The sequence below is a fragment of the Trichechus manatus genome, unplaced genomic scaffold (assembly GCF_000243295.1).
Source record: "Trichechus manatus latirostris isolate Lorelei unplaced genomic scaffold, TriManLat1.0 scaffold00064, whole genome shotgun sequence".
NCBI lineage: Eukaryota > Metazoa > Chordata > Mammalia > Sirenia > Trichechidae > Trichechus > Trichechus manatus.
Window position 1 is genome coordinate 1,002,603 of NW_004444000.1, and position 23,958 is coordinate 1,026,560.

Consider the following 23,958-nt stretch of genomic DNA (forward strand, 5'->3'; position numbering starts at 1 on the left):
CTATGGATTCTTGCAGCATATTAAATTTGTCATTATGCTCTTGTATAATCTACTTAGGTTCCTCTGTTGCTTTGTCTGTGTGTTCCTTGGCTTTTTCTGTGTTTTTACTGATCTCCTTCCTGATCTCTTAAAGAGGTCTATATATTAATGTTTTGAATTCTAGCTCCACTAATTCCAAGAAGTTCTATTCCTTCAGAAGATTTCTTGATTCTTTGTTTTGAGAGCTTGCTGAAGCCATCACAGTCTGCCTCTTTATATGATTTGTTATTGACTGTTGTCTCCAAGCCATCAATAAGTTATTATATTTATTTATTTTATGTTTGCCTACTGTCTTAGTCATCTAGTGCTGCTCTACCAGAAATACCACAAGTGGATGGCTGTAACAAAGAGAAGTTTATTCTCTCACAGTCCAGTAGGCTACAAGTCCAAATTCAGGGCATCAGTTCCAGGGGAATGTTTTCTCCTTAGGCTCTAGAGGAAGGTCCGTGTCATCAATCTTCACTTGGTCTGAGAGCTTCTCTGCGCAGGAACCTCAGGTCCAAAGGACGTGCTCTGCTCCTGGCACTGCTTTCTTGGTGGTATGAGATTCCCATGTGTCTCTGCTTGCTTCTCTCTTTTACATCTCAAAAGAGATTGGCTTAAGACACTATCTAATCTTGTAGACCTCATCAGTATAACTGCTGCTAATCCACCTTATTACATCATAGTGATAGAGTTTACAGCACATAAGGAAATCACATCAGATTACAAAATGGTACACAATCATACAATACTGGGAATCATGACCCAGACATGATTAACAGATATTTTGTGGGGACACAATTCAATCCATGACACTTATTGTGTCCTAGCTTCTTGTTTTGTTTTGGTATATCCTAATAGGCTGCTTTTGTGGGCTAGTTTGATTATTGGCACCTTTGAAGCTCTGTTGTCCTGTCCTCAGGTGGTTAGATCTGTTACTAGGTATGTGAGCCCAGGAGTCCATTTACTTTTCTTGTATGGATTCAGCTCAGGTGTCCAGGTAGTTGGTCAGCAAGTGTATAGCAGGCTCTCACCTACAGTCCTAGATGGGCAGGGGTGATTGGAGGAGGCACAGTATCTGGCTGCAGTAGGGGGGGTCACACATTGAGCAGGACAGGGGGCTGATGGCTGCCCCTGAGTGACCGGGTGGAAGGCATGTCCCTGTTCCCTAGAGCTCACAGGTGGGTGAGTTGTGCAGCCAGACTATGGGCACCCAATGCTGTTGGCTGTAAGTACCAGGAGTCACCACTTATTCTTGGACCCCTGTCACGGGTGGCTTGGTGGAGTGAGTGGAGCCACCAGTCCTCAGGCCCCTGATGTGAGCAGGTGAGGACCCTGCTTAATGGGCAGTGCAGTGTCAAATGTCATGAATCTGCCACTCCCCCTTAGAGCTGATACAGTTGAAGATAGGCTTCAGGTATATACCCTGTTGTACTGTGCTAATGAGGGCCTATGCTATTGAAATGGGCCCACATAGGTCTAGGCAGGGGTGAAAGGCATTCGAAGTCTGTGGACCCCTTATGCCTGTGCTGAGACAAAGGGGCTGCGCCTGCCCTGTGTTCCTGGCTTAAGGGAACTGGCAGATTATTTTTTGCTGTTTGTTAATTTGTTCCCTCTCCAAAGCCAGGAGAATGGCTCAGGGCATGCAATGGGTCCTACTTCTAGCTCAGGGACAGTAGCAATCACTGAAGCCAGACCAGGACCCAGAGCAAAGTGGGGAGGGGACAGGTAAATGGGAGAGAGACACTTTCCAAAAGGGTTTTTTTTTTTTGACCCGTGTGGTAGGTTAGAGCCTTGTACTTATCTTTCACCGACTGAGCATCAGTTCTGGAGGCTTGAGCAGACTCTCCCCTGCTTGATCTCTCCCAATGTGGAAAACACATCCCGAGCACCACTGCTTGCCTCACCCCTTGCATGCCAGCTGATCCAGCCTCCTGGGTGCCAGTGCCGGCCAGGTCAGATCTGGCAACTCCTTGCTGCTTCTGAACCATCTCTCCCTCCCCCTGCTGCTCAGTCCAGTTCCTCCTCTTTATCTTTGATATTCAGGGCTCATAGATTGTCATATATAATCAATTCACTTGTTTTTTCGGGTCTTTGTTGTAAGAGGGACCACAGGAAGCATGACTACTCTGCCATCTTGGCCCCGCCTCTGCTCCACATTTTTTCTTGAATTGCAGACCTTCCATCTGGGATCATTTTCCTTCTGCTTGCAGTACATTCTTTAGAACATCTTTTCTCACTGGGGTTCCCTAAGAGAATTAAGCTGCAATGCCTTAAGGCACACATGGTATCTAACTTCTCTGGTATGAATCCTGGCCACTATCAGTAAGAGCCTTTACTATACCTAGATAGCCAACGAGTAGCAAGAGGACAAATACTCCATGCCAAGCTTTGCTGTCACACATGTTGGAAACCAACAACAAAATTGCTGTTTTTTCCCTGATTGAATGTGATCCCTCTGGCCACCTTGGAGACACACAGGCTGCAGGGCAACCTAGAGACACTGTTTGTTGCCGCCACACACACATACACACACACACACAAGCATACACACAGCGAAGTGACCAGTCAGCGTGTAAGATAGTCTCTCTGGGATGGAGAGACTGGTAATTCTTATCTGCCCCTGGGCCGGAGGCCTTTCCCTTCCTCCCAACCGATTGTGGGGAGGTAGAAATAAACGTTTGCTTTTATTTTATTCATATTTGCCTAAAATCACATTTGATTACAGAATAAGAACCTACTAAGAAGTAAGTCTTCACCTAGATCAAAATCATTAAAGTCATTAAAGATTTTGAAGACTTTTTAAGGTCTAAAAATAGCCATCATATGGATACACTATAATTTACATAACAATTTACCTACTGTTATTTTTGTGTGTGTGTTATTTTTCACATTTTTGCTATTGTAAGTAATACTGTGTTTGATATTCTTGACATAACTCTTCTTGAAAAATTACTTGTAAATGAACTCCAACCATCCAAGAAACGTGTTAAAATAGAGTCTTATAGGTAGGGCTTATCCATGGATTCGATGTATAAGCCGCTCATCATTTTCTCAAACAGGATGATCTGGGAAGAAAAAAAAGGTTGACAGTAAGAAAGGGGAAGCCTATTCAGTACAAGATGGGAAAGATACTAAAATTTATACTCTGGGGGTGAGATATCAAGGCAGAGGTGAGGCAACTCACCTCATTGTCTTCTGGATGAAGCCAGGCCCCAGGAAGGTAAAGTGATTCCTGAGGTCCAATATGCCAATATCGCCCAAGGTTATGTCCATTGATAAACACAAATCCATAATTCCATCCCTGGAAAGAATGGAGGCTTGAGAACATAAGAACATTCACACAAGCAAGGTAAAACCTAAGGCACTTGGGGAGTGAGAATGAGACTGAGATGCTTTATGGCACTGAAAGTAAAAATGAGTTAAGGAGAGGATATGTCCTATAAGTTCTGTCCTGCTGTACCTGATCTAGGAATGACAGAGAAAACCATAAATGGAAACAACCCTTTAATGGTAATATGTATTATTGTTATTTCTGCCCCATGTGATATTTTTGAAAAAGCGGATGTTCTGCTTACCAGAATTAAGTAACAGGTAACAGAAATGAACTCTCTTGCTGACAAAAGCTAGAAAAGCTACATAAAATAAATGTTTTAATCTACTTGCAATACAGTGAAGAGTTTCAGCACCAAGATTTCGAAGAAGAAAACCCAGAGACAAGAAGACATTGAGGCATTTTTTCTACTAGAGGCATCTGTATATTCAGGAACAGGCGGATGAAATTAGATATTGGGCAGCCTTATTAAGTACTCCACACTCTGGTTGGAACCCTAAGGGGTTACACCCAAGGAAGAGAGTAAATTAGAAATAATCCAGGCCTCACAAAGGTTGAAAATTTGTTTCAAATCATTTTAAATCTTTGTAATTGGAGTAAGGTGACCTGGAATTGCTAGTGTCCCTACTCACCTCCAGAAGTGAATGTAAATCCTCTGAAGGATGATAACATCATCTTAGGCCTTGAATTATTTCTAGCATTTTTCATATATAATGACTGACACTCAATCAAAAAAATAATCAGGCAGATGGGGAAAAAAAGACAATGTGATCAAAAACCAAGAGGAACAACAGACAATGGAAACAGATACACAAATAATCCAGATAGTGAATTTACTAGACACAAACTTTAAATAACTATACTTAATAAATTAATACATGTTTAAGGAGATAAAAGACAAGACTGAGAATTTTGACAGTGAAGTGGAAACTATAAAAAAGGCCAAAGTTATATAATGAAGATTCTAGAACTAAAATAGGCAATCATTGAAATTAAGAATTTGATGGATGTTTTGAATAACAGATTAAAAACAAAACAAAACCTGTTGCTTTAAGTTGATTCCAACTGGGTGGCTCAAGTGATTTGCAGTCAGCTTCTAACCTAAAGGCTGACGGTTCAAACTGGGTTTGTGATTGGCTGCTAACTTAAAGACTGATGGTTCAAACCTATCTAGCGGTGTCATGGAAGAAAGGTCTAATGATCTACTTCCATAAAAATTACAGCCAAGAAAACCCTATACAGAAGTTCTACTCTGTCACACATGGGTTCCCCATGAATAGCAGATTATTGTTGTTGTTAACTGCTATCAAGTTGATTCCGACTCATGGCGACCCCGTACATGCAGAGTAGAACTGCTTCATAGGGTTTTCAAGGCTGTAACTTTTTGGAAGCAGATTGCCAGGCCTGTCTTCTGAGGTGCCTCTGGATGGGTTTGAACCACCAACGTTTCATCTAGTGGTTGAGTGCTTAACCATTTGTGCCAATGAGGGATTTCTATGAACAGCAGATTAAACAAAACCAAACCCACTGCCGCTGAGTCGATTCCGTCTCTCAGCAACCCTACAGGATAGAGAAGAACTTCCCCATAGGGTTCCCAAGGCTGTAATCTTTACAGAAGCAGACCTCCACATCCTTCTCCTGTGGAGCGGCTGGTGGGTTCGAAACACCAACCTTTCAGTTAGCAGCCAAGTGCTTAACCACTTTGCCACCAGAGCCCTTGAATAGCAGATTAGACACAGCTAAATAATTAGTAAACTGAATAATAAGTTAGAAGAATATTTCCAAAATGAAGCTCAGAGAAACAAAAGAATGCAAAATACAGAAGACAATAAGACAAGATGATCTAACATATAAAACTAGTGTCTATGAAATGTCTAATTAAAAGACAAAGATTGCTAGATTGGATTTTTAAAACGTAGTTATATGCTGTGTGAAAAGAAACATCTAAAATACAAGGAAATAAGAATGCAAAAGGATGTAATATGTAAACCCTAACCAAAAGGAAGTTGCTATAGCTCTATTAATATTTTAAAAAGTACACTTTAAGGCAAGAAGCATTACTACAGATAAAGAGGGATATTTCCTGATGATTAAATTCTTGATTTATCATGAAAATATATACATATATATATATATATTTAAATTTGTGGAAGCTAAAAATAGATTCAAAATACATAAAGCAAAACTGACAGAATAACAAGAAATAAACAAATTCACAAACATAGTGGGAAATTTTCATAGAACCACCTCAATAGCTGATAAAGCAGACAAAAATCAATAAAGATACAAAACATTTGAAACAAAGTGATTAACAAAATTGAACTAATTGACATATATAGAACATTGATCTAACATCTACAGATATACATCTTTTTCCAAGTGGACATCAAAGCATTTACAAATTTGACCATATGTTGAAATATAAACAAGTTTTGGCATATTTTAAAGTTCTCAGACAGTGCAATTAAATAAGAAATTTATAAGAAAACATTAACTATAAAATATCCAAATGTTTGGAAATCAGGAAATACACTTCTAAATAACCCATAGGTCAAATTAGATATCACAATGTAAGTTAGAACATATTTTGAATTCATTGATGATGAAAATAAAATACATAAATGCATATGGGAATCAACCTAATCCATGCTTAAATGAAAATTAAAAGCCTAAATTCATATATTTAAAAAGAATAAAGACTAAAAATTAGTGATCTAAGTGTTTATTTCAAGAAATTATGAAAAAGAAAGCAAATAACTCATTTTAAAAAATGAATAAAATAATAAAGGTAACAGCAGAGACTAAAGAACCAAAAAAGAAACACATAATAGAGTAGGAATCAAAGCCAAACGTTGGCTCTTGGAAAAGATTAACAAAATTGATAATGCTCTGAAGAGATTGATAAAGAAAGAAAAGCGAATGCACCATCTGTAACAGAAATGGAAACGGAACATTACTAGAGGTGACCTAGACATTAAAAATGAACAAGTTAAAGGCAATACATTTGAAAATTTAGATGAAGTGGAAAAATTCCCAGAAAAATACATTTTATCAAAACTAACTTTTAAAGAAACAGGAAATTTGAATAGTGCTTTAAACTTTCATACAAAGAACATTCCAGCCCTAGGTGGTTTCATAATGAAATCTACCGAATATTTAAAGACTAATACAAATCTTACACAAACTCCACTTCCCAAGTCATTTTATGAGGGCCCTAAATCTTGGTACCAAAACCTGACAAAGATATCTCAGTCATGAACACAAGTAGCAAAAAAAAAAAAAAAAAGTCTATGACTTAATTACTTATAATAGCCAAACACTAGAAATAACTCAAATGCCCATCAACAGTAGAACAGTTAAGTAAATTATGGCATATTCATAAAATGGAATCCTACACAGCAGTGAAAATGAACAAATCACAACATCAATAAATGGATGAATCTAACAACGTTGAAAAAAAGAAGCCACCCTAAAAAGAATGGTGCTGTAAAATTCTGTTTACATGAGAAATGGGGAACACTGAACCAGAGTATTAGAAGTCAAGATAGTGTTTACCTTTAGGTGGGGCAGTGATTGGGAGGGGTGTTGACAATATTCTATTTTTTTTATCTCAGTGTTAATTACATGGTGTTCACTTTGTGATAATTTATTGATCTGTAAATTCATATTTTGTGTATTTATGCTATGTGTATTTACACATTAAAGAAGATATACTAGGTACAAACTACTCCTCCCCCTAAAAAAGCAAGTTGCAGAATACAATTTATGGTATAACACTGTTAGTGGAAAAAATGATTGTGTGTGTATCTAGAACACCTAGCCAAAGTTATATATGAAAACACCCAAACTGTGGGCAGTGTTTAGTTCTGAGAAGTAGAGACGTATTGGAATGGGGGTGGGTTTGCTATATCCCTTTTGTCTCTTATTCTCTTTACTCTCTACATCTTGTAGATTCAGACTATATTAGAAAGACTGAGAAATGTTGGAAGCATTCTTTGGAAGTGAGGAAGAGTAGGAAAGAAGAAAGAATCTCTATCAAGAACACATGGCTTTGTTTCAGGGCTCTTTAAGAGTCGGTGGTTGGAACACCAGGACAGAAGAGGGCAGTTCACTTACCTGCAGTCTCAGAAAGGTGTCCTTGGGAGAAGGGCCAGCCATCAGGGTACCGAGGTAGAAAGCAGGGCCCAAATAGCTCTTTGGGACAGGCCTCCAGGTAGCAGAGCGCAGCCTGAGAGAAGAGCCAATAGTGAGGGAGAAGAAAGTCCCTTCCCAGCTTTAGGTCCAATACTGACCCCCAAGTTTCCTTCTCAGAGACTAGGATTCTGTTTCCAGCTCAACAACATGGTTTCAGTGGGATGTATTAGACTAGAAGGATTAAAATCAGAATTATAAGTTCTAGGGTTCTAGTCTTGATTCCAAAGCACACTATAATCTTAAGCAAATCACTCCAGGTCTCTGAATGCTGGGTTCTTTATCTGCAAAGTGAAGAGTTTGAAATCAACCATCTCTGAGTTACCTGATTACTCTAAGCGTCTATTGAGCGTAAGCAGGAACATACCTCTCAAAGAAGTTCATTTTCATTTCCAGAGAATAGATAGTGAAACCTTTCAGGGGAATGCTATTGATGCCAATAAATCCAGTTAATCCTACAGGTGGAAGGTAGGAAAAAGAATATGAACAGGGACTGGATATTCTCTAGAGTCGGGGACAAATAAATACAGACATGTATGCTCTTTGTGACAAGGGCTCACCCACAAGGGCAAACACTTGTCTGACGTGCTATGTATGACTGAGGGTGTCTTATCATATGTTTCCTGCATACATCCTACCAAGACAGTTCCTGCTTAACAGCAGAACTTTCCCTGAAATTCCCCAGAGGAGCTTGCGCACTACTCCAGGACAAGCAGCTCCAAGTCTAAGAAGGGCTCCTCTTCACAGAGAGGTCAGAGCACTGGAGAAGGCAGAGGAGAGAGGCGGGTGCACATAGGGAAAACCTCAGTGGCATTATAGAGAAGCAAGAGTGCAGCCCAAAGGCCCTTGCCCCGGGCCCTGGGGAGGAAGAAAAAGTATAAGGAAGAAAATGTTCCTAACATTTTTAATGCTTAACATTTAAGAATTCAAGCGCTTTGAATTCTTTCTCACCCCAAAGATATATCTACAAATTTCCTTTAAGTAAAAGGAAAGATAGCTTTTTAACAATGAATTAATACTAGAAAACCTAACTGGGAAGGAGATTTAGGAAAGGGGCTTAACTGAGAGAGTAGCACCCCACATAACTGCTCCACTTTCCTCCCTGCAGGACAGGGGCAGGGAAGGAGTTTGCAACTTTAGTTCTAGGGCTTTGGTATCCCACTGCCTTGGGGGCCCTATCCCAACCCCAACATAGCCCCCGTCCCAGGGGCCAAACAACTATTGAAGAGAAGCTAGGGCCTCTTCTCAGGCCCAGAGCCTACCTTTCTGTTGCTCTTGAATTTTCCATGAATAATTGACTCGTCCTTGATTCTCCACCAGGATCCTCAGAAGTTGGCAGCCCTGTTTTGGACAGTCTAGCTCATGGAGACTGTGGGGCTTTTCCTATAGAGTCCTTTCTTTTCTCTAATAGGAGGCCTCAGACCATGTAGCCCTTAGCTCTTCTAAGAACCCTGTGGTATTCCTGTTCCATATCAATCTTCCCCTTTCCCCTCTGCTGTCCTACTTGGAAAGATAGACAGACTTGGTTGTGCCATTTATCTGAGACCCAAACTGGGGCTGATGAATGACTCAGGGCTACAGGAGCAAAAGAACATCTAAAGGGGAAATTCCAATCGCACTGAAGCTTAGAGGCTGCAGTTCCTGATGTATCCAGGCCTAGGGGATGCAGTTATCCTTATAGCCTTACACACTTCCTGATGGTACCCTAAATTAGGAGCAATACAGAAGGGTAGTGGTAGGGAAAGGAGGGAGTCTATCTCAGGACCAGGGCATGTTTGCATTTGATCAACACCCAGACCCTGGATGTTGTTGTTTTTCTGTGCCATGGAGTCGATTCTGACTCATAGCAACCCGATAGGACAGAGTAGAACTGCCCCATAGGGTTTCCTAGGCTGTAATTGTTAAGAGAGAAGATCACCAGGTCTTTTCTCCCTTGGAGCTGTTGGTGGGTTCGAACCACCAACCTTTCAGTTAGCAGCCAAGCACTTAACTGTTGTGCCACCAGGGGTCCTTCAGACCCTTGATACATACCTTGAATTTGGGAATGTCCAAGTCCTGAGTGTTGTCATCCAGAACTCCTATAACTGTCTCATTCAAAAACACCTGCAAAAGAAGAGCTGGATGGAGTAAGACTGACAGACCATCTAAAGAAAGGGAGAAGAAAGACTGGTTTAGTCAAAAGGTGGTTGTTGTGAAAAAAGTGGTGGACCCTGGTGCTTCCAGATGGCCAGAAGCTGATGGGAAGTTGCAGTAATGCAATATCATTAAAGCAAGCACAATAATGGACACCCTGGCCCCCTCCCATTGGACTCTGTATGGGTCAGGAACTGAGATAGGTGTCTTAGTTCAATGACTGGGTCCATGCCAAAGAGAAAGGGACAAAAGAAAGAAGAACAAAGAATCACCCCAGATGGGGAAGGGCGTGGCAATGACAACTTTCCCTGCACCTTGTGATATGGATACAGTGGGTTGACCCTCAGCCCCCACCCCATCCCCCTTCTGCTGAGCCTCCGTGCACTGTGGAGGCTGGAGAGTTCAAAACTCCACTTGGACTTTACATCTAAGATTTCAGTCATGATTTCACTTAGGCCAATCAGTTACGCATGTATGAAATTTCAATGGCAAAAATGAGGTAGATGCTACATTTTATAGCTTTGGCCATTTCTTTTGGCAAACGTGATCACTGATGAGTAGGTCTGCCTGCAACTGCATTAGCAGAGGTCCATTGACCAGTCACCAGCTTTACGGGTGTAGAGATGCCTGTAGCTGTGTAGCCTCAACTGGCATTTATCTTCCCTCCTGCATTCCACGCACCAGTCATCATCAACTTCTTTCAGGCCCAAGAGCCAGTCATGCTCTCTTCTTCACTCAGGTCTTCACCCACGTTATTCACTCTGCTCAGAATATTCCTCCTCTCTTTCTTCACCTCACTAATTCTGACCGATCATCAAGAGTTAGCATCGACAGCATGTACTCCAGAAAACGGCCCAGACTTCCCAAGGCTGGATAAGGAGCTCACCTAAGGGCTTCACAGTTGCCTATTCTTTCTCATCATAAAACTTCCCACACTGACGGAGCCAATATTGATACAGATTCTCCATTAGACTTTGTCTTAATTTCCTAGTGCTGTTGTAACAGAAATACCACAAGTGGGTGGCTTTAAAGAACAGAAAAACATTTTCTCACAGTTCTGGAGGCTAGAAGCCCAAATCAGGGTCTTGACCATGTTTATTCCTTCTTTGCAGGTAGTCCTGGGCAATCTTTGGTTCCTCGGCTTGTAGACGATCTTCACATGGTGTCATTCCCCACTCCCTGTGTGTGTCTGTGTTTGTGTGTTGTGTGTCTGTGTCTATGCGGCTCTTTATATAACCCAGAAGTGATTAGGTTTAGGATCCACCCTACACTTCAACTGTTTGATTAATTACATAACATCAGATTGCATTATGGAAAGTGATTATATTATATTACATTAAATATAAGGTCTTTACATTACATTACATTACATCCACAGGTATCAGGGTTAGGATTCCAACACATATTTTGGGGGGACATAATTCAGTTCATAACAAACTTTAAGTTGTGATAAAGCAGAAAGCAAGTCTATTTGTTTTAACTTTGTATTCCCAATGTCTAGCACGTGTTGTTGGGTGCCGTCGAGTCGATTCTGACTCATAGCGACCCCATGTGACAGAGTAGAACTGCCCCATAGGGTTTCCTGGACTGTAATCTTTATGACAGCAGATTGCCAGGTCTTTCTCCCAAGTAACTGCTGGGTGGGTTCAAACTACCAACCTTTTGGTTAGCAGCCAAGCACTTAACTACTGTGCCACCAGGGCTCCTTGTCCAGCACACAGTTGGTTCTTAAAAATACTATCAAATAAAGTCGACTAGTCACTACTTTCCCCAGTAGCAGAGTTAGGCTAAAAGTTTTGCTTACCACCATGGACAGCCCGCTGACCCCTACCTGTGCCATATCTTGAGCATGTACATACAGATGACCTCCAGAGCATATGGTAGTCTCATAGAGTACGAATCCATAGGACTGTCCACTTCCGTGGTTTATAGGAAGATTCTCCATGTTGACTGGTGCATTAGATTTCACCGGCTGTGATGGAGATATGGCAAAAACAGAAGCCAGGGGGATGAGAACTCAGGAATCTTCTTTCTAATACCCTTATCACTTTTTGTTGTGCCACCTAGTGATCCCCAAGTGTTCTTTGGATGGGAACTACTAAAACAGATGCCATGTGATAATGCTCTTGTACTTTATATCTCAACTAACCAGAAAAGTAAGCAATGGTGGGGAGATGGTGAAGGAGGAACAATTGCTTTAATCATGAGAATTGATTAACAGAGTAAATAAATTGTGTTCTAAGATAACTGAAGTCTAAGAGTTATTCACTAACTAAACATCTATTTAGCATTTATAATATCAGTCACTATTTTTTTATACAGTAGTGATAGCAGAGGTTATAAAAAAAACCCAAACCAAACCCGTTGCCATCGAGTCAATTTCGAGTCATAGTGGCCCTACAGGACAGAGTAGAACTGCCCCATAGGGTTTCCAAGGAGCGGCTGGTCGATTCGAACTGTGGACCTTTAGGTTAGCAGCTGAGCTATTAACCATTGCGCCACCAGGGCTCTACCAGGACTCTTAGCAGAGGTAAAACCAAAGTGAATCTAAAAATTATATTTTTCAAACAAATTTCACCTTTTCTTCAAAATAGGACAGGTAGCCTAATTTTAAAGAGAAAGCAGAGGCCCACAGAAGTTCAGTAAGCTAGCCTAGTTGATGGTGGCGAAGCAAAGACAGAAACCCAATTTCATGGGTTCCTAGTTCAGCAGCTTTTCCCATATAGCTCATGCAGTCCCACACAGCAACATTTATCAGAAGGGGGAGCTTCAGTTCATCTGAGCTGGGAAACAGGATTCTCTTAATATCCTGTTACCCCTATTTATTCTTCAAGTTCAAACCCCTTCACAGTCTACCCTGAAGGAGTCTGTGGCTCTTGTCCCACAGTTCTAAATTTGGACAAAAAGTAGAGGATTAGTCTTCATACTCCCCCATAAAAAGCTCCTTGAGGAAGCTCTACTCTGTGGCCCAAGGCCTTCTCCCTCATCTCTCCAATGGCCACCCCTATCCCAGTGCCCAGACAGCACTAACCTCATTCAAGTACTCGAGGACATCCCACAGTGGCAAATAGAGTGAAGGTCTTACAGCAGGATACACAGTCTTGGGAACAAGATCAGGTAAGGGAGGCAGGGGAGTTGCTGCAATGAACATTGGACAGGGATCTAAAATAACCGCTGCCTTCTTTAAGCTTCCCCATCCCTATCATTAATTCTTTTATCCCAGAGCCAACAAGAGAAATTAGTCCTAATATAGGACGCAGGCATGCCTCTCCAAGGGCAATAATAACCAGGCCATAACTAAGTTGGAGCTTTTGCTGATAAATACGGAGACCTCTAAGAGGTTATATTGGTCTTACAGACTGAGGGCTCTTAAGGAGTAAGAACTCTGCCTTATACCTTTTGGTAACACCAGTTTCTAGCACATAGTAGATGGTTAAATCAACTTTATTTAAATAGATAAAATTAAACAGAACAATTTTTGCTATCTATACCATGAGCTTACTATGTCATACATTGTAGTAAGAGCTTTACAAATAGTAACTTAATCTTCACAGTCATAGTAGGAGATAGGATTATTATCTTCATGTTTCAGTGAAGAAACTAAGTCTTAAAGGGCTTAAAACATTTATGCAAATCCACACAGCTTTTAGTAGAAAGCCAGGATTTGAAGTTAAGGTTGCCCTTGCTTTGAAGTGCTCCATTAAACTGCTGTTCCCAGGGAAATCTTTCCCTTTCTTCATCCTTTCTCAGAATACAGATATTTCATGAGGACCACCCCTCAAATTTAAATGGCTGCTGAGTACCTAAGATGGATCCAAAGAGTTTTCGAAGCCTGAAATATTTTTCCGTGTAATCCCCTGCCTCTGTCAGCACAGCGTCATAGTCTGCAAGACACCAGGGACCTGTCACTGGCCATTCAGTTCTCTACAACAGTCCCTGCTTCAGCAAAGAGCCATGAGGGATTCCAGGACCGGCAGTGGGGTCGTAGCCACAACCTGGAGACAGAGAGCTAGCCAGAAGGAAGACACCCCCTTCCCTGACTCCTGGGAACTTTCCATGCTAGGCTCGGGTGCAGAGTGGAATGCAAGCCTAAGAATCCTTCCTATGACCTTCCCTGGGGGTTAAAGGCTGCTGTACACTGGGCAGCACTGTGTCACTTTCCATCCATACTCTTATCTTTCCCCAGTCTGGATGGCCCAGCTGTACCTGCCTGTGTGCACATGGCAATCACCATTCATATGCTATCTCTGCTAGAAGGTACAGAGGACTGGCTCAAGGCAAGGGGTTGGTGCACAGATGGGTAATGGAGAGCTACACAGCCACAGGCTGTTCCATCTACTACAAATGACAGTCAACTGGGGTATTATTAAGATCACAGAAGAAAGGAAAATAGCTATGAAAACCCTCAGAATCCCAGCATATTGGGTCAAGAACCCAATGAGGCACAAGTATGCTTTTAGTGCCTCCTCTATAAAGCTCCAGTGACACCCGTGCTAGGGAGGTGACCACACCAGAGAACACTTGCCATAGCTTGTGACAACACCTCTGTGCTTCCCAAAATATGTAGCCCCATTCATGAAACCGAAGTTGGTTCCACCATGGAACATATATGCATTGAAGGAGATCCCGGCTTTGACAAATTCAAGCACAGTATGTTCAACCTCTGTGGAGAGAGAAGATGAGAATATGGAGAAAATTACAAAGTAAGAGGAGAAAGAAGTCTCTGGTGAACTCTTATCACTCTCAGCCCCACCCCACAGTCAACTTAATTGTTTGTTATTCAACCTCCACTAAAATTCCAACCAGAACATGGGTAGAATTGGCCAGAACTATGCTAGAAGACCAAGTCCTGTCAACATCAAATGCTATTTCTAAAAGTTATTTTCCCCACAGTATTGATATAATTTGCCTACTAAACTAAATCTATTAAATAACAGCCTAACAGCCCTTATGTCACCTAAATATCTAATTTTCATTAAATTTTTTGAAATTGTACAAGTAATTAGTGTGCCGTCATTACTACCTTCTAGGACAATGTATCTGGGGACACTGGCTTAGAACCACTCTACTTAGAGTCATCTCTAATGGCAAACACTTACCTTTCGCATCTCTAACGAAGTGTTGATTTCCCCATGTGTCGAACCATCCAACCCAGAATTCCATAATCATAATGGGTTTTTTACTCTAGAAACAAACCAGATCAAATACTAAGTCTACACAGCAGATGAGAAACAAAAAGAAAAACCAGAAAACAATCCAACAGATGAGAATTTGAAGAACTCAGGTTTTTTGCCTTTTCCTCAATTCAGCTCTTTTCCTTTTTGATCCAAAATTCCTTACTTTACCATCCTCTCACCCATTATACCTTCCCTCCACCCCTCCTAAATGTCTGTGGCCTTCAGGCTCCTTCCAGCTTTATGTCCCTCCCTGCTACACCTGGAAAACATCATCAGTAATCTCAGCCTAGCCCTACCGGAGACGAGTGTTGGAAGAGAGTTGGCTTTGGATGCACAAGACCTGACTGCACTTCTTCCTGCAGAAGCTAAGGCTCAGAAATCACACTGCCAGTAACGGCAGAGAAGAATTCAAATCCAGACCTGGGCCTAACCTATTAACCAGTAAGTTAGGTTGTCTGTAAGTACACTGTTCATTTTCTCTATATCTTTATTTAATTTTAATCTAGCTTATCGGTGTTGGAGTGTCCATTGTAATTATGTTTCTATTAATTTCTTCTGTATATCTAACAGTTCTTGCTTTTATATGTTTGTTAAACAATTTGGTATATAACAATTCATAAATGTTATCATGTATTTATGGATTACACCTTTAGTTTACATAAAATAATTATCACAATAAAAATGACTAATATTTATTGAGGAGTCCCTGGGTGGTGCAAACAGTTAAGTGCTTGACTATTAGCCAAAAAGTTGGTGGTTCAAACCCACCCAGAGGCACCTCAGAAGACAGGCCTGGCAATCTGCTTCTGAAAGGTCATAGCCTTGAAAACTCCATGGAGCAGTTCTACTCTGCACACATGGGTCACCATGAGTCAGAATCAACTTGGCCACAACTAACAACAACAATACTTGTTGAATTTTTACTATGTACTGGGGCACGCTTCTAAGTACTTTATTTAATTTGTTCTGTGTTACAGACCATATAAGATAGGTACCACCTGTCCCCATTTTACAAATGAAGAACTGAGTTCAGGTAACTTTCCCAAGTTTACAAAGCTAGGAAGAGCTAGAGCTGGGATTTGAAACCAAGAAGCCTAGCTCCAGAATCCATAATCTTAACCATTACACTATTTTGCCTCTTGGTTGTAAATGACTTATTAACTAAAACTAAAATAAAACACACCAAAGCAATTTCCCAAACTTCTGAACTTATGCTAGTCTAAAAACAAGTCTTTCTTTTTAAGATTCATATTATAGGAATAGACTCGATGGCAATGGGTAAACTGTCAGAAAAGGGGCCCTGTGGCACAATGGTTAAGAGTTCAGCTGCTAACCAAAAGGTCAGCAATTCGAACCCACCAGCCACTCTGCTTTATGGTTATCTGCTCCCATTAAGATTACAGTCTAGGAAGCCTGAGGAGCAGTTCTACTCTGTCATATAGGGTCGCTATGAGTGGGAATCGACATGACGGCACACAACAACAAACTGTCAGATGCGGTAGTGCGTTCAGCCTGATACCTGCATTCATTTCTAGCCTACCATTTTCAAGGCTGCTGAACAATGTAGATTCCTTTTTTTTTTTTTTAAAGGTGACATCTTCTCCCAGTAGGTCTAGATTTTGTTGTGCCATGTATATTAGGATGGGTGATGATGGCTTGGCTTCTCTGGGGTAATGGTTGAGGCCTCTGCAGTATGCATTTTTTAGCATCATCAGCCACAATCCCGGAGCCTTGCAGCATCCTGCTATAATTCACAGTGATGGCACTCAGCCGGAAAAGCTGTCATTCTAGGACTTTTCTTAGCTAATTGCCAGGGTGGAGACGTTTTCTGGATCCCATGCCTTCTTCTATCTCGGTTTATTCCCTTATTTCCTGGACCCTTCAGATGATTCCATAAGGACTAAGGTGTGCCTGACACAAGCCATAGTGTTTTCAATCACCTCATATGCATGTGAAAACTGGACAATGAATAAGGAAGCCCAAAGAATTGAAGCCTTTGAATTATGGTGTTGGCAAAGAATATTGACTATACCAGGGACTGCCAAAAGAACAAACAAATCTGTCTTGGAAGAAGTACAGCCAGAATGCTCCTTACAGGCAAGGATCGCAAGATGTCACTTCACATACTTTGGACATGTTATCAGGAGGGACCAGTCCCTGGAGAAGGACTGGTAAAGCAAATGTTCAGTGGAAGAGAGGAAGACCCTCAATAAGATGGATTGACACAGTGGCTGCAACAATGGGCTCAAGCAGAGCAACAACTGTGAGGATGGTGAAGGACTGGGCAGTGTTTCATTCTGTTGTACACAGGGTCGCTATGTACAATGGGAAATAAATGTTCTCAGTCCTTACATGTCTGAAAATGTATTTATTCTACCTATGCACTTGATTAATACTTAGACTGGGTATAAAATTCTAAGTTGAAATTCACTGATCTTCAGAATTTCAGAGGCATGTTCCTTTCCTTTCTATCACCCTGTGTTGACATTTTAAAACCTATACAATTCTGATTGTTGTTGCTTTGTATGTAAGCCTATGGTTTTCCCCTCTGTAAGTGTTAATTTCACAAGGTAGGTCTTTTTACCATTCATTGTGCTAACCACTTGCCGGTGCTTTCAATCCAGAGATACATATCCTTAGTTATAGGCAATGTTCTTGTGTTAGCTATTTGTAATTTCCTTTCCTCTGTGTACTCTGTTCTTTCTTTCTGTAGCTACTATTAATAAGATGTTGGGCCTCCTGAATTGATCCTATAAGGCATTTATCTTGTCTCTTATACTGTACATCTTGTTGTCTTGTACTATTTCTAGGAGATTTCTTCAACTTTACCTTCCAACTTTTATATTTAATTTTTAATTTCAAAGAGTTTTTTTTGGTTTTCTGATTATCCCTCCTAATATCCTGCTCTCATCTCATGGATAAACAATCTTATACCTTTATATGCACATTAATAAGCATTTTTCATATTATATTGTTTCCTGAATTAACTCTCTATTCCTCAGTTTCCCTTTTCTTCTTTATTTGTAGTTTAATTATTTTCTCATTGGAAACTTTTATTAAATAAATACAGATCCTTGATTTTCAACTTATATTTAAGAAGGAGGAATGATTTCTAGTCTTAAAATGATACTTTACTAACAGTGTTCTTGATTTTCTCATCTTGGAAATTCTCAAAATCAAAATGAGTAATTAGAATGGAAACACAAACAATATTTTCTATAAATTTAAGAGACGTCTGAAACTTCCAAATATAAAGTAAGAGGCAAGAGTGCCAAAAGCACTGAAGATCTATCAGGAGTACAAAAAAACTGCAAAGACAGGATGCCTTTCACTAACGATTTTAGGAAAGGCTACGGAACAAATTTCTCCTGAGAAAATATTTCCTATAGTGTCATATTATCTCCAACAATGTCTTATTTGCAATTACAGAATGAGGTGCACAAGCTGACAAAAGGAGTACACCCTGCATAATTCATTGTATCAGAAGCTTGTTGTTGTCGTTAGCTGCCGTGGAGTTGGCTCCAAATCACAGTGACCTTATGTATAAAGGAACTAAATGTTGCCTGGTCCTGTGTCCTCACAATTGTTGCTATGTTTGAACTCACTGTTGCAGCCACAGTCAATCCATCTCACTGAGGGTCTTCCTCTTTTCTGTTGACCTCTACAAAAGACCAAAAGACAAAAGTACAATGCCTTTCTCCAGCAACTGGCCCCTCCTGATGACACAGTAAGCACGACACACTCTCACCATCCTTGCTTCTAAGGAGCATTCTGGCAGCACTTCCAAGACAGATCTGTTTGTTCTTCTGGCAGTTCATGGTATATTCAATATTCTTCACCAACACCACAATTCAAATGCATTAATTTTTCTTCAGTCTTCCTTTTTCATTATCCATCTTTTGCACGCATAGGAGGAGACTGAAAAGAGCATGGCTTGAGTCAGGAGCACCTTAGTCATCAAAGTGATATCTTTGTTTCTTAAGTAATAAAAAAGGAACAAGAACAGAATCTATTTTAAAAACTTACTAGAAGAAAAGAAGTAAAAACACAAGAAGAGAAATTACCGAAGAGAAATATTCACTAAAATCTTTCCATGCTACAGGTCAAAACTGTGACTGAAATATATGGCTGTACATAGGCAAGTTTCCAATCACTTCAATAAATCAAGAGCATAAAACAGAACTGAAAATGCTCAAGGAAGACACAATAAGAAAACATAGGGAGCTAACGTATGACCTGAGAGAGTAAAAAAACCAATAGAAAAGACAGACAACCATCTCAAAAAATTAAGTCAAAATTGTAAGTAGCTAAAAGTAAAATAAACACTGTAAGAGACATGAAAAGCAAGGCAGCAAAGAGTGAACAAAATTGAATGGGAATGAACATACAATAAAAAGTGTCACAGGGAAACACTCCTAGTGCAGTCAGTGAGACAGTCAGTGAGTTAATGCTAACCATACTATCTGACCCTTAATCAGATTTTCACTTTATAAGCTTGGAGTCACTAGGGAAATGTTTGCCCTCAGTGGTCAAAAGTAGGATGTGAAACAATGTGCCCTGAGGGGTCCTGACACAAGTGTCCATCTGTACCCCTGAGAATGCACATACTTAGGAAAAGTGCTGCTGCCAGTAAGATGTTTGTGCCAGACAGATGAAGAAAACGTGTATAAGCCTCCTGTGACCATTGTCTAAGCATCCTGTAACTATTATCAGTAATCTTTAATTTTAGCCATTAATGACTAGTAACCAGTCTTTTATAACTGTACCCTATAGACCAATTAAACACCTTTCCCCTGCCTCACTAGATCCCTCCTTGCACTTCCCAAATTGAAGATGCACCAATCAGAGGTGACCTGCAATCTGTTCCTGCTTTAACAGTATAACTGTCCCATGACTGGACCCCCTCTTTGGACATAACTGTCCCACTTCTATGGGCTGTGTTGTTTCCAGTTCAAACTGTAACCTACGGCTAGAATATACCTCTGTGATTTTATTTTGAACAGTGTTTGTCTTCTGTACCGCAGTGACATATTTGGTGGTAGTGGTGGGATGCAGAAGTACTCTGCCTGCATCAACCCCGGGACCAAGGACTCAGAAAGTCAGGTGCCAGCAAGGGCCCTTTTGTGCCCCCTCCACTTCCCATGCTCTTGGGGGTCGACAAGTAGGCCTTCCCAGTCTGAACTGCGCTCTTTTTTGTGTTGCAGTTCGCCAAGGTTTGTTCTAGGCTCCTTCTTCTTTCCCTTACTTTCAGTTTGCTATCGGACCTAAACGGATGAGTGGTGTTGCAGTGCCTTTCCCCAGTCACTGTTGCTTCCTTCTGTTTCCCTTCTGTTTCACTCAGGAGTGCCTTTTGTTGCCTCTAGAGCTTTAAGGACTATCTTTTTCCACGTATGGTTCCTTTCTCAGTTACTATGGAGGGGTTCTGCTCTAAGGAAAAAACGCCCTATCTTCAGGGGCTCCTGCTGGATTTATGTTTAAACATTATGGTCCAGAATCCTGTGCATATTTTGGCCAATGGCAGGCAATAGCTGAGAATAGCACTGAGAAGTGCTGGCCAAAGTGGGAAATTTTGACATGTCAAAAATCACCTTTTTGCGTTCCAAACTAGGAAAAGGAGGTGCTCACACAATATAGTGCATGGCTCTGATGTAAGATTGGCCAGCTCTCAGTTTCAGGGAGGTTATGCTGTCACCACCTCTACAGAAGTCCTTGATAGTGGAACTCTTCTTGAAGTCACTTCAGCCCAACAGGCTGAACTGATTTGTGCTTGTTCGAACATGCAGGTTTCCAGTCAGTTACTATTTACACAGACTAAAATATGCTTTCGGAGTCTTAAGTGATTTCAGGATACCATGCAAGCATAGGAGCCCTGGTGGTGCAGTGGTTAAGAGGTCGGCTGCTAACCAAAATGTCGGCAGTTTAAATCCACCAGCTGCTCCTTGGAAACCCTAAGGGGCAGTTATACTCTGTCCTATAGGGTCTGTATGAGTCAGAATTGACTCAATGGCAACAGGTTTTTTTTTTGTTTTTTTTTTAATGGAAGCATAGGGGGTTCCTTACATCTCAGGGACCCACATAAAAAATCACCCTTTAAAAATCAGGAAAGCAATACCATTTACAATAGCCCCTAAAAAAATAAAATACTTAGGAATAAATCTAACCCTGGTTAGATGTAAAAGACCTATCCAAAGAAAACTACAAAACGCTACTGCAAGAAACCCAGAGCGATCTACATAAATGGAAAAACACCCCACGCTCATGGGTAGGTATACTCTACATAGTGAAAATGACAATTCTACCCAAAGCAATTTACAAATACCAACAACATTCTTTAAAGAAATGTAAACACTAATCATTAACTTTATATCGAAAGGGCAGAAACCCTGGATAAGCAAAGCTGTACTGAAGAAGAAGAATAAAGTAGGAGGACTCGCACTACCTACCTTCAAAATCTACTATACAGCTACAGTAGTCAAAACAGCCTGGTACTGGTACAACAACAGATACATTGACCAATGGAGCAGAATTGAGACCCCAGATATAAACCCATCCACCTATGGTCACCTGATTTTCAACAAGGGCCCAATGTCCATCAAATGGGGAAAAGATAGTCTTTTTAACAAATGGTGCTGGCAAAACTGGATGTCCATCTGCAAAAAAATGAAACAGGGCCCATACCTCACACCATACACAAAAACTAATTCAATTTGGATCAAAGACCTAAATATAAAGCCAAAAACTATAAAGTTCACAGAAGAAAAAATAGGATCAATGCTAGAGGCCCTAATGCATGGCATTAACAGAATACAAGCCATAACCAACAACACACAAACCCAAGAAAATAAGCTAGATTACTGGGATCTTCTAAAAAGTTAAACACTTATGCTCATCAAAATACTTCACCAAAAGAGTTAAAAAGAGAACCTACAGACTGGGAAGAAATTTTTTGGACATTACAAGTCAGACACAGGTCTAATCTCTAAAATATACAAGAAAATCCAACACCTCTACAACAAAAAGACAAAAAGTCCAATTAAAGAATGGGCAAAGGAAATGAACAGACACTTCACCAAAGAAGACATTCAAGCGGCCAACAGACACATGAGGAAATGCTCGTGATCACTAGCCATTAGAGAAATGCAAATTAAAACCACAACGAGATATCATCTCACTCTGGCATTACTGGCAAATCAAAAACACTGGAAATAATAAATGTTGGAGAGGCTGCAGGGAGATTGGAACTCTTATGCACTGCTGGTGGGAATGCACAATGATACAACCATTTTGGAAAATGATATGGCGCTTCCTTAGAAAGCTAGAATTAGAAATACCATATGATCCAGCAATTCCACTCCTAGGAATATATCTTAGAGAAATAAAAGCTTCACATGAATAGATGTATGCACAGCCATGGTCATTTACAATAGCAAAAAGATGGAAACAATCTAAGTGACCATCAACAGAAGAATGGATAAACAAACTATGGTACATACACACAATGGAGTATTATGCAATGATAAAGAACAATGATGAATCTGTGAAGCATCTCATAACATGGATGAAACTGGAGGACATTATGCTGAGTGAAATAAGTCAATCACAAAAGGACAAATATTGTATGAGACCTCTACTATAAAAACTCATGTAAAAGTTTACACACAAAAAGAAACAATCTTATGAGCGATGGGAGGGGTGGGGGGGGACTAAATAGGCAATAAATAAGTGGTAACTTTGGTGAAGGGTAAGACAGTACACAATACTGGGGAAGCCAGCTCAACTTGTACAAGGAAAGGTCATGGAAGCTCCACAGACACTAGCTCAATTGGCATAACACAGTCTATAAAGACAATGTTCTACATTCTGCCTTGGTGAGTAGTGTCTGAGGTCTTAAAGGCCTGTGAGCAGCCATCTAAGATACTCCATTGGTCTCACCCCTTCTGGAGCAAGGGAGAATGAGGACAACAGGATACAAGGAAAAGATCAGTCCAAAGGACTAATGGACCAAGCTACCATGGCCTCCACCAGACTGAGTCCAGTACAGCTAGATGGTGCCCAGCTACTGACTTCTCTGATGGGGATCACAATAGAGGGTCCTGGACAGAGCTGGAAAAGGATGTAGAACAAAATCCTAACTCACACAAAAAAGACCAGATTTACTGGCCTGACAGCCTAGAGAAACCCCAAGAGTATGGCCCCAGACACCCTTTTAGCTCAGTGGTGAAGTCACTCCCGAAGTTCACCATTCAACCGGGGACTGGACAGCCTCATAAAACAAAACAGGACTAATGAGGCACAGCAGTCCAGGGACAAGGACTACTAGGCAGGAGGGGACAAGAAAGCTGGTGATAGAGAACCCAAGGTTGAGAAGGGACAATGTTGACATGTCGTGGGGTTGTTAACCATTGTCATAGGGCAATATGTATACTGTTTAATGAGAAAATATTTGTTCTGCAAACTTTCATCTAAGGTACAAAAAAAATTATCTATGTGAAATCAAATTGACAACAGCAACCAGAAGGTTTGATGGGAAGCCTAGGTGGCAGTGAGTTGAAGATAATGGTGATGGAATAATTTGGAAAAGCATAGTGAGAATAGCAGCACAACTGGAAGACTGTAATCAATGTCACTGAATTGTACATGTAGAAACTTTTGAAATGGTGTAACTTTGGCTATGTATATTTTCACCAAAAAAAAGAAGGTCCTCCAAGGTCGAGAAGGGAGAGTGTTGACATGTCATGGGGTTATTAACCAATGTCATAAAACAATATGTGTACTGACTGTTTAATGAGAAACTGTTCGTTCTGTAAACCTTCATCTAAAGTACAATAAAAAAAATGTACATAAAAAATATCGCCTTTTAGTGGTAGACCTTTTGGAGGCCATGATGTTTCCCTTCACAAAAGCAGTCATTAAAATCCAGGCCCACCAACCAGAACGGGTTCCTCAAACAGAAGAGGTTAAGGGAAATAATGTGGCTGACCAAGCAGCCAAACTAGTTGCCTCAACTAAGTTCCAGGCAGCAGCAATATCCACTGAATGCCAGGGATGTTTGGGACCCAACATAAAACATACAAAAGGAGATATTTATGTACAGGATAACAC

The 23,958-nt window shown here is 40.7% G+C and overlaps 1 protein-coding gene across 1 annotated transcript in view; it reads right to left on the reverse strand.

Moving 5' to 3' along the window:
* Positions 1 to 2,695: 2,695 nt before the first annotated feature.
* GLB1L3 (galactosidase beta 1 like 3) overlaps positions 2,696 to 23,958 on the reverse strand; it is an 88,251-nt gene continuing 66,988 nt past the window's right edge. Inside the window, exons 13-23 of the mRNA XM_012556384.2 lie at positions 14,779 to 14,863; positions 14,205 to 14,342; positions 13,483 to 13,563; positions 12,711 to 12,817; positions 11,511 to 11,651; positions 9,578 to 9,649; positions 8,809 to 8,887; positions 7,914 to 8,001; positions 7,472 to 7,583; positions 3,209 to 3,325; positions 2,696 to 3,089 (exon numbers count right to left, since the gene is read on the reverse strand). Of these exons, the coding sequence (XP_012411838.2) occupies positions 3,024 to 3,089; positions 3,209 to 3,325; positions 7,472 to 7,583; positions 7,914 to 8,001; positions 8,809 to 8,887; positions 9,578 to 9,649; positions 11,511 to 11,651; positions 12,711 to 12,817; positions 13,483 to 13,563; positions 14,205 to 14,342; positions 14,779 to 14,863 (1,086 nt within the window). The 3' untranslated portion in view covers positions 2,696 to 3,023. The remainder of the gene's footprint in view (positions 3,090 to 3,208; positions 3,326 to 7,471; positions 7,584 to 7,913; positions 8,002 to 8,808; positions 8,888 to 9,577; positions 9,650 to 11,510; positions 11,652 to 12,710; positions 12,818 to 13,482; positions 13,564 to 14,204; positions 14,343 to 14,778; positions 14,864 to 23,958) is intronic.